The following is an 11,483-nucleotide window of genomic DNA, read 5'->3' as shown; positions in this document are numbered from 1 at the left end:
TGGAGGCATGTGAACAAGGAACGGCAGTAATCATGGGGGATTTTAACCTACATATCGATTGGTCAAATCAAATCGCACGGGGTAGCCTGGAGGAGGAATTCATAGAATGCATACGGGATTGTTTCTTAGAACAGTATGTTACAGAACCTACAAGGGAGCAAGCCATCTTGGATCTGGTCCTGTGTAATGAGACAGGAATAATAAACGATCTCCTAGTAAAAGATCCTCTCGGAATGAGTGATCACAGTATGGTTGAATTTGTACTACAGATTGAGGGTGAGGAAATAGTGTCTCAAACGAGCGTACTATGCTTAAACAAAGGGGACTACAGTGGGATGAGGGCAGAGTTGGCTAAAGTAGACTGGGAACACAGACTAAACGGTAGCACAATTGAGGAACAGTGGAGGACTTTTAAGGAGCTCTTTCATAGTGCTCAACAAAAATATATTCCAGTGAAAAAGATGGGCGGTAAGAGAAGGGATAACCAGCCGTGGATAACCAAAGAAATAAAGGAGCATATCAAATTAAAAACCAATGCAAATAAGGTGGCCAAGGTTAGTGGGAAACTAGAAGATTGGGAAAATTTTAAACGACAGCAAAGAATGACTAAGAAAGCAATAAAGAAAGGAAAGATAGATTACGAAAGTAAATTTGCGCAAAACATAAAAACAGATAGTAAAAGCTTTGACCGATATATAAAATGGAAGAGAGTGACTAAAGTAAATGTTAGATGATGAGAAGGGGTATTTAATAATGGGAAATGTGGAAATGGCTGAGACCTTAACCAATTATTTTGCTTCGGTCTTCACAGTGGAAGACACAAAAACCATGCCAAAAATTGCTGGTCACGGGAATGTGGGAAGGGAGGACCTTGAGACAATCACTATCAAAGGGAGGTAGTGCTGGACAGGCTAATGGGACTCAAGGTAGACAAGTCCCCTGGTCCTGATGAAATGCATCCCAGGGTATTAAAAGAGATGGCGGAAGTTATAGCAGATGCATTCGTTATCATCTACAAAAATTCTCTGGACTCTGGGGAGGTACCAGCGGATTGGAAAGCAGCTAATGTAACTCCTCTGTTTAAAAAAGGGGGCAGACAAAAGGCAGGTAACTATAGGCTGGTTAGTTTAACATCTGTGGTGGGGAAAATGCTTGAAGCTATCATTAAGGAAGAAATAGCTGGACATCTAGATAGGAATAGTGCAATTAAGCAGACACAAATGGATTCATGAAGGGGAAATCATGTTTAACTCATTTACTGGAATTCTTTGAGAATATATCGAGCATGGTGGATGGAGGTGTACCGATGGATGTGGTGTATTTAGATTTCCAAAAGGCATTCGATAAGGTGCCACACAAAAGATTACTGCAGAAGATAAAGGTACGCGGAGTCAGAGGAAATGTATTAGCATGGATCGAGAATTGGCTGGCTAACAGAAAGCAGAGGGTCGGGATAAATGGGTCCTTTTCCGGTTGGAAATTGGTGGTTAATGGTGTGCCACAGGGATCGGTGCTGAGACCACAACTATTTACAATATACATAGATGACCTGGAAGAGGGGACAGAGTGTAGTGTAACAAAATTTGCAGATGACACAAAGATTAGTGGGAAAGCGGGTTGTGTAGCGGACATAGAGAGGCTGCAAAGAGATTTAGATAGGTTAAGCGAATGGGCTAAGGTTTGGCAGATGGAATACAATGTCGGAAAATGTGAGGTCATCCACCTTGGAAAAAAAAACAGTAAAAGGGAATATTATTTGAATGGGGAGAAATTACAACATGCTGTGGTGCAGAGGGACCTGGGGGTCCTTGTGCATGAATCCCAAAAAGTTAGTTTGTAGGTGCAGCAGGTAATCAGGAAGGTGAATGGAATGTTGGCCTTCATTGCGAGAGGGATGGAGTATAAAAGTAGGGAGGTCCTGCTGCAACTGTATACGGTATTGGTGAGGCCGCACCTGGAGTACTGCGTGCAGGTTTGGTCATCTTACTTAAGGAAGGATATACTAGCCTTGGAGGGGGTACAGAGACGATTCACTAGGCTGATTCCGGAGATGAGGGGGTGACCTTATGATGATAGATTGAGTAGACTAGGTCTTTACTCGTTGGAGTTCAGAAGGATGAGGGGTGATCTTATAGAAACATTCAAAATAATGAAAAGGATAGACAAGATAGAGGCAGAGAGGTTGTTTCCACTGGTTGGGGAGATAGAACTCGGGGGCACAGCCTCAAAATACGGGGGAGCCAATTTAAAACTGAGCTGAGAAGGAATTTCTTCTCCCAGAGGGTTGTGAATCTGTGGAATTCTCTGCCCAAGGAAGCAGTTGAGGCTAGCTCATTGAATGTATTCAAATCACAGATAGATAGATTTTTAACCAATAAGGGAATTAAGGGTTACGGGGAGCGGGCGGGTAAGTGGAGCTGAGTCCACGGCCAGATCAGCCATGATCTTGTTGAATGGCGGAGCAGGCTCGAGGGGCTAGATGGCCAACTCCTGTTCCTAATTCTTCTGTTCTTATGTTGTTATGTAAAAAGGAGTTAGATGTAGTCCTTGCTACTAGGGGGATCAAGGTGTATGGCGAGAAAGCAGGAATGTGGTACTGAAGTTACATGTTCAGCCATGAACTCATTGAATGGCGGTGCAGGCTCGAAGAGCCAAATGGCCTACTCCTGTACCTATTTTCTATGTTTCTATGAGTGTCTGCTGTTTGCGGTGCCTCAGGCCTGTCCGGACTGCCCATAGTGACTGGGCTCTCCTCCACTTGGTTCTGGTGTTCAGTCACCTGTGGTGGAGTAAACTCTACGTCGTGTTCTTCCTCTGCTTTTTCTATGGAGTTGCTGAACCTCCTTTTAGTTTGATCCACGTGTTTGCGGCAGATTTGTCCATTGGTAAGTTTAACTACCAAAACCCTATTCCCCTCTTTGGAAATCACAGTGCCTGCAAGCCCTTTGGGCCCTGCAGCGTAATTAAGGAGAAAAACAGGGTCATTGTACACCAATACATCGCGCCCTCGCATTCCTGTCATGGTTGTCACATTGTGACTGATGCCTGCTCTCAACAATTTCTTTCATGGTGGGGTGTATAAGGGATAACCTGGTTTTGAGCGTCATTTTCATTAGCAGCTCTGCGGGTGGAACCCCTGTGAGCGAGTGTGGTCGGGATCTGTTGGCCAACAGGAGGCGTGATAAGCGGGTTTGTAGTGAACCCCCTTGGATTCTGAGCATCCCCTGTTTGATTATCTGCAATGCTCATTCCGTCTGGCCGTTTGAGGCCGGCTTCAACGGTGCCGTTCTGACATGGTTGATTCCATTGCCTGCCATGAAGTCCTGGAATTCAGTGCTTGTGAAGTACGGGCCATTGTCGCTGACCAAGACATCCAGTAGACCATGGGCGGCGAATATTGCCTGTAGACTTTCTACCATGGCAGAGGATGTGCTTGAATTAACAATGACACACTCAATCCATTTGGAGTAGGCGTCTACTACAACCAAAAACATTTTTCCCATGAAAGGACCTGCGTCGTCCACATGGATGCGTGACCATGGCTTGGCGGGCCATGGCCAGGGACTAAGGGGGTCTTCCCTGGGCGCATTGCCCAGCTGAGCACACGTGTTGCACCTGCGAACACAAAGTTCCAGATCTGCATCTATCCCTGGCCACCAAACGTGTGACCTGGCAATTGCCTTCATCGTTACAATGCTCATTGTGAAGTTCTCTGATGAACACCTCTCTGCCCTTCTGGAGCATGACTACTCGGTTTCCCCACAGTAGGCAATTGACCTGAATTGAGAGTTCATCCTTGCGCCTACGAAATGGTTTAAACTCCTCAGGGCATGCCCCGTACGTGGCTGCCCAGTCCCCATTCAGGACACATTTCTTAACTAAAGACAGTAGCGGGTCTTTGTTTGTCCAGACTTTAATCTGATGGGCTGTCACAGGTGAGCCTTCACTTTCGAAAGCTTCAACAGCCATGACCATCTCAGCATTATGCTCAGTTGCCCTCTCAGTGGTGGCTAGTGGGAGCCTGTCGAGTGCATCGGCGCAGTTTTCAGTGCCAGGTCTGTGCCGAATTGTGTAGTCATAGGCGGCTAATGTAAGTGCCCACCTCTGTATGTGGGCCGATGCATTCACATTTATGGCCTTGTTGTCGGCCAAAAGTGATGTTAGGGGTTTGTGATATGTCTCCAGCTTAAATTTCCTGCCAAACAGGTACTGGTGCATTTTTTTTACTGCATATACACATGCTAGCGCTTCCTTTTATACCATCCCGTAGTCCTGTTCTGCCTGGGACAGACTTCTGGAGGCATAAGCTACCAGCTGTAACTGACCCTTGGCATTCACATGCTGCAACACACACCCGACCCCATAGGACGACGCATCGCACGTTAAAACTAGTTTCTTACACGGGTCATTAAACGTTGACAGTTTGTTGGAGCATAAGAAATTGCGTGCTCTAACAAAAGCCCTTTCCTGGCTGTCCTCCCAGACCCAATCGTGACCTTTGCGTAAGAGCACGTGTCGCGGCTCTGACAGCATGCTCAATTTAGGAAGAAAGTTGCCAAAATAGTTCAGGAGCCCCAGGAACGTACACAGCTCCGTCGTGTTACGGGGTCTGGGTGCTCTCTGGATCGCTTCTGTTTTGGACACAGTAGGTCTGATCCCATCTGCTGCTACCCTCATTCCCAGGAATTCTATCTCTGGAGCTAAGAAGCTGCACTTTGCCTTTTTCAGTCGTAGACCTACCCGGTCCAGTCTGCATAGCACCTTCTCCAGGTTGTGGAGGTGTTCTTCAGTATCATGACCCGTGATGAGGATGTCGTCTTGAAAAACCACCGTCCTTGGAATCGACTTGAGGAGGCTTTCCATATTTCATTGGAAGATCGCGGCGGCCGAGCGAATCCCGAACGGACATCTGTTATACTCAAACAACCCCTTGTGTGTCGTGATGGTGGTCAGCTTCTTTGACTCACTCGCCAGCTCCTGTAAGCTGAGGTCAGGTCCAATTTTGAAAAAAGTTTGCCACCGGACAGCGTCGCAAAGAGGTCCTCCGCTCTCGGTAGCGGGTACTGGTCTTGGAGTGACACCCGATTGATGGTGGCCTTGTAATCGCCACATATCCTGACCGACCCATCCGCTTTGAACACCGGCACAATCGGGCTCGCCCAGTCACTGAATTCGACTGGTGAGATGATGCCTTCCCTCAGCAGGCGGTCCCATTCGCCTTCTATCTTTTCCCGCATCACGTACAGCACCGCTCTGGCCTTGTGGTGTACTGGCCTGGCGTCCGGGTTTATGTGAATCACTACCTTGGCCCCCATGAATGTGCCGATGTCGGGTTGAAATAATGAGTCAAATTTGTCCAGGATCTGTGAGCATGATACTCACTCCACAGAAGAAATTGCATTGACATTGCCCCATTTCCAGTTCATGACAGCAAGCCAACTCCTCCCCAGTAGTGCGGGACCATCGCCTGGGACAATCCAGAGTGGCAACCTGTTCTCCGAATCTTTGTGTGTCACGACTATCATGGCACTGCCTAGCACCGGAATGATCTCCTTTGTATATGTCCGTAGCTGTGCATCAATCGGCAATAATTTTGGCCTCCTGGCCTTGGACACCCACAACCTTTCGAACTGTTTGATACTCATCAGGGACTGGCTGGCCCCCGTGTCTAGCTCCATTAATACTGGGATGCTATTGAGGAGCACTTTCATCATTTTCGGTGGTGTCCTGGTGTATGAATTGTATATGTGCTCCACATGAACTCGCTGAACTTCAGCTTCCAGTGATTTCCCCCAGTATTCATTTGGCCTCGTAGGCCCATCAGGCCCATCCTCCTCGTAGGCCCATCAGGCCCATCCTCCTCGTACATCAGCCTGGCTGCAGGCTTCCTGCACATATGCGCCAAGTGACTGCTGACGTTGCAGTTTCTGCAGGTATATTGCTGATACCTGCAAGCTCTGGCTGGGTGTTTGCCTCCACACCTCCAGCATGAGCTGGAGGCCCCGTTGTTGGAAACAAAAGGTCCATTACCAGTCGATCGTCTCTGACTGTCTCTGTAACTGTCCTTAAGCACACCATTAACAGCTGTTGATGGCCCCATTACTGGTCGCATTGTCCATTGCGATGGCATGAATTACCGTTCAGCTAGCCATTGTCTGTTGAATTCCCCCTTTGGGTTCGACTACATGCTCGGGCATGTCCGATTGCCCTTGTCTGCCTAGAGAACTGTATGTCGCGTTAACAATGTTGACTCCCTGGTCGTTTGCTGCATTTGAGCCAAGATTATTGCCATAAATCATTCTGGTCTCTTCCTCCCCTGAGATAAATGTCTGGGCTATCAGAGCCGCCACTTCCAAGGTCAAGTCTTTGGTCTCAATCAGTTTCCTGAAAACCCCAGCGTGCCCGATGCTCTCAATAAAAAAAGTCTCGCAGCATCTCCACTCTGCATACATCTTGGAACTTACATAGGCTCGCCAGTCGCCGGAGATCTGCCACGAAGTCTGGAACACTTTGCCCTTCTCACCGCCGGTGTGTGTAAAACCGATGTTTCGCCATGTGCATGCTGCTCGCCGGTTTAAGGTGTTTCCCCGATCAACTTACTGAGCTCTTCGAACATCTTGTCTGCCGGCTTCTCTGGTGCTAGAAGTTCCTTCATCAGGGAGTATGTCCTGGATCCACAAACCGTCAGGAGATGAGCCCTGCGTTTGTCGGCTGAATCCTGTCTCAGCCATTCCTTAGTCACAAAACTTTGCTGAAGTCTCTCAATAAAGTTGTCACAATCATCACCAACACAGTATCTTTCTTCTGTGCTGCTAGTGGCCATGCTCGCGTGGTTTAAATCCCAGTTTCACGTCGCCAATGATATGTCCTCACTCAACAGTATAAAATCACACGAGGCCCATACTTGATAGAAGGTCACTCTGTGACCAGTTACCTTTATTACCAAGACCTCAAGTGATGAAGGTGGGTGGAGCTTCCCCTTTTATACCTGAAAGTCCAGGTTAGGAGTGTCTCCCACAAGTCCGCCCCCTGTGGTCAATGTTCTCAAGGTGTACAACTTAGGTCAGCTTATACATGGGTTACAATGACAGTTGAATACATGACAAGAGGCAGCAGAGGTTTGGTTAGTAAAGGATACGGGGAGTGAGGGGTATAATTGGATTAGACTTGGTGGGATATTAAAGGGTACGGGGAGTGAGGGGAGAGTGGGATTAGACTTGGTGGGATATTAAAGGGTACGGGGAGTGAAGGGAGAGTGGGATTAGACTTGGTGGGATATTAAAGGGTACGGGGAGTGAGGGGAGAGTGGGATTAGACTGGGTGGGATATTAAAGGTACGGGGAGTGAGGGGGAAAGTGGGATTAGACTGGGTGGGGTATTAAAGGGTATGGGGAGTGAGGGGGAGAGTGGGATTAGACTTGGTGGGATATTAAAGGGTACGGGGAGTTAGGGAGAGTGGGATTAGACTGGGTGGGGTATTAAAGGGTACGGGGATTGAGGAGGAGAGTGGGATCAGACTTGGTGGGATATTAAAGGGTACGGGGAGTGAGGGGAGAGTGGGATTAGACTGGGTGAGGTATTAAAGGGTACGGGGAGTGAGGGGGAGAGTGGGATTAGACAGGGTGGGATATTAAAGGGTACGGGGAGTGAGGAGGAGAGTGGGATCAGACTGGGTGGGATATTAAAGGGTACAGGGAGTGAGGGGAGAATGGGATTAGATTGGGTGTGATATTAAAGGGTACAGGGAGTGAGGGGGAGAGTGGGATTAGACTGGGTGGGATATTAAAGGGTGAGGGCAGTGAGGGGGAGAGTGGGATTAGACTGGGTGGGATATTAAAGGTACAGGGAATGAGGGGAGAGTGGGATTAAACTGGGTGGGATATTAAAGGGTACGGGGAGTGAGGGGGAGAGTGGGATTAGACTGGGTGGGATATTAAAGGTACAGGAAGTGAGGGGAGAGTGGGTTTAGACTGAGTGAGATATTAAAGGGCGTGGGGAGTGAGGGGGAGAGTGAGATTAGACTGGGTGGGATATTAAAGGGTGTGGGGAGTGAGGGAGAGAGTGGGAATTGACTGGGTGGGATATTAAAGGTACAGGGAGTGAGGGGAGAGTGGAATTAGACTGGGTGAGATATTAAAGGATGTGGGGAGTGAGGGGGAGAGTGGGATTAGACTGGGTGGGATATTGAAGGTACAGGGAGTGAGGGGAGAGTGGGATTAAACTGGGTGGGATATTAAAGGCTGAGGGGAGTGAGGGGGAGAGTGGGATTAGACTGGATGGGATATTAAAGGTACGGGGAGTGAGGGGGAGAGTGGGATTAGACTGGGTGGGATATTAAAGGGTGAGGGGGAGAGTGGGAATTGACTGGGTGGGATATTAATGGTACAGGGAGTGCGGGGAGAGTGGGATTAGACTGGGTGTAATATTAAAGGGTGTGGGGAGTGAGGGGAGATTGGGATTGACTGGGTGGGATATTAAAGGGTACGGGGAGTGAGGGGGAGAGTGGGATTAGACTGGGTGGGATATTAAATGGTACGGGGAGTGAGGGGGAGAGTGGGATTAGACTGGTTGGGATATTAAAGGGTGTAGGGAGTGAGGGGAGAGTGGGATTAGACTGGTTGGGATATTAAAGGGTACAGGGAGTGAGGGGAGAGTGGGATTAGACTGGGTGGGATATTAAAGGGTACTTGCACTTTGGTTATAACATTGCTGTTTGTGGGAGTTTGTTGTGCACAAATTACAACAGTGATTCGAATTGAGAAGTACTTGATTAGCTGTAAAACGCTTTGGGGGATCCTGAGGCTGTGAAATAAATGCAAGTTCTTCCCTCTGGTCTCAGTGTTTTGTGTTTTTTTTCCTCGAGGTGTGGGTTGCCTGTGACTCGGGCAATGGGCTTGTCTAGCGAGTGGCCTGTCGGACTCACCTTCTATTCCCACCTTCCCTCAGGTAAGGCAGGAGAATGTGTACGGGATCGAGAGCACTTACCTGGCTATGGACACGGAGGAAGGGGTGGAAGTCGCTTGGCATGAAGTTCACTTCACTGATCCCAGTGTCTTCCACATTCATGAGGTAAGGCGCAAAATTGCTGCATCTCCTACTTAACCCTCCAAACTGGGAGGCCAATAGAATCTTGGCCTTTATGGCAAAGTGGATGGAGTATAAAAGCAGGGAAGTCTTGCTACAGTTATACAGGGTATTGGTGAGGCCACACCTGGAATACTGCATGCAGTTTTGGTTTCCATATTTACGAAAGGATATACTTGCTTTGGAGGCAGTTCAGAGGAGGTTCACTCGGTTGATTCTGGAGGTGAGGGGGTTGACATGAGGAAAGGTCGAGTAGGTTGGGCCTCTACTCATTGGAATTCAAAAGAATGAGAGGTGATCTTATCGAAACATATAAGATTATGAGGGGGCTTGACAAGGTGGATGCAGAGAGGATGTTTCCACTGATAGAGGAGACTAGAACTAGAAGGCATAATCTTAGAATAAGGGGCCGCCCATTTAATACTGAGATGAGGAGAAATTTCTTCGATCAGAGGGTTGGGGATCTGTGGAATTCGCTGCCTCAGAGAGCTGTGGAAGCTGGGACATTGAATATATTTAAGACAGAAATAGACAGTTTCTTAAACATTAAGGGAATAAGGGGTTATGGGGAGCGGGCGGGGAAGTGGGTCTGAGTCCATGATCGGATCAGCAATGATCTTATTAAATGGTGGAGCAGGCTCGAGGGGCTGTATAGCCTACTCCTGCTCCTATTTCTTATGTTCTTATGAGAGATTGAGTAGACTAGGCTGATATTCTCTCGAGTTTAGAAAAATGAGAGGTGATCTCATTGAAACATACAAAATTCTTACAGGGCTTGACAGGGTAGATGCAGAGAGAATGTTTCCCCCGGGCTGGGGAGTCTAGAACCAGGAGTCACTGTCTCAGAATAAGGGGTTGGCAATTTAGGACAGAGATGAGGAGAAACTTCTTCACTCAGAGAATGGTGAATCTTTGGAATTCTCTGCCCCAGAGGGCTGTGGAGGCTCAGTCCTTGTGTATATTCAAGACAGAGATCGATAGATTTTTGCATATTAAGGGAATCAAGAGATATGGGGACAGTGCAAGAAAGTGGAGTTGAGGTAGAAGATCAGCCATGATCTTATTGAATGGTGGAGCAGGCTCGAGGGGCTGAATGGCCTACTTCTGCTCCTATTTCTTATGTTCTTATAAGGAGACCAAAACTATGCACAGTACTACAGGTGTGGTCTCCCCAAGGCCCTGTATAATAATAACAAGACTTCCTTACCTTGTTGTGCGAGGCCCCTTGGGGAAGAGTGACCATAATATGGTGGAATTCTGCATTAGGATGGAGAATGAAACAGTTAATTCAGAGACCATGGTCTAGAACTTAAAGAAGGGTAACTTTGAAGGTATGAGGCATGAATTGGCTAGGATAGATTGGCGAATGATACTTAAGGGGTTGACTGTGGATGGGCAATGGCAGACATTTAGAGACCGCATGGATGAATTACAACAATTGTACATCCCTGTCTGGCATAAAAATAAAAAAGGGAAGGTGGCTCAACCATGGCTATCAAGGGAAATCAGGGATAGTATTAAAGCCAAGGAAGTGGCATACAAATTGGCCAGAAATAGCAGCGAACCCGGGGACTGGGAGAAATTTAGAACTCAGCAGAGGAGGACAAAGGGTTTGATTAGGGCAGGGAAAATAGAGTACGAGAGGAAGCTTGCAGGGAATATTAAGACAGACTGCAAAAGTTTCTATAGATATGTAAAGAGAAAAAGGTTAGTAAAGACAAACGTAGGTCCCCTGCAGTCAGAATCAGGGGAAGTCATAACGGGGAACAAAGAAATGGCAGACCAATTGAACAAGTACTTTGGTTTGGTATTCACTAAGGAGGACACAAACAACCTTCTGGATATAAAAGGGGTCAGAGGGTCTAGTAAGAAGGAAGAACTGAGGGAAATCCTTATTAGTCGGGAAATTGTGTTGGGGAAATTGATGGGATTGAAGGCCGATAAATCCCCAGGGCCCGATGGACTGCATCCCAGAGACTTAAAGAGGTGGCCTTGGAAATAGCGGATGCATTGACAGTCATTTTCCAACATTCCATAAACTCTGGATCAGTTCCTATGGAGTGGAGGGTAGCCAATGTAACCCCACTTTTTAAAAAAGGAGGGAGAGAGAAAACAGGGAATTATAGACCGGTCAGCCTGACCTCAGTAGTGGGTAAAATGATGGAATCAATTATTAAGGATGTCATAGCAGTGCATTTGGAAAGAGGTGACATGATAGGTCCAAGTCAGCATGGATTTGTGAAAGGGAAATCATGCTTGACAAATCTTCTGGAATTTTTTGAGGATGTTTCCAGTAGAGTGGACAAGGGAGAACCAGTTGATGTGGTGTATTTGGACTTTCAGAAGGCTTTCGACAAGGTCCCACACAAGAGATTAATGTGCAAAGTTAAAGCACATGG

The 11,483-nt window shown here is 47.4% G+C and overlaps 1 protein-coding gene across 1 annotated transcript in view; it reads left to right on the top strand.

The window, feature by feature from the left end:
• Positions 1-11,483, top strand: part of LOC139264187 (nuclear receptor-binding protein 2-like) — a 125,343-nt gene that overhangs the window by 16,358 nt on the left and 97,502 nt on the right. The window contains exon 2 of the mRNA XM_070880273.1: positions 8,947-9,069. Within this exon, the coding sequence (XP_070736374.1) occupies positions 8,947-9,069 (123 nt within the window). The remainder of the gene's footprint in view (positions 1-8,946; positions 9,070-11,483) is intronic.

This window comes from Pristiophorus japonicus, chromosome 5 (assembly GCF_044704955.1).
Source record: "Pristiophorus japonicus isolate sPriJap1 chromosome 5, sPriJap1.hap1, whole genome shotgun sequence".
Taxonomy (NCBI): Eukaryota; Metazoa; Chordata; class Chondrichthyes; family Pristiophoridae; genus Pristiophorus; species Pristiophorus japonicus.
This window is presented reverse-complemented; position numbering and strand designations above follow the sequence as displayed.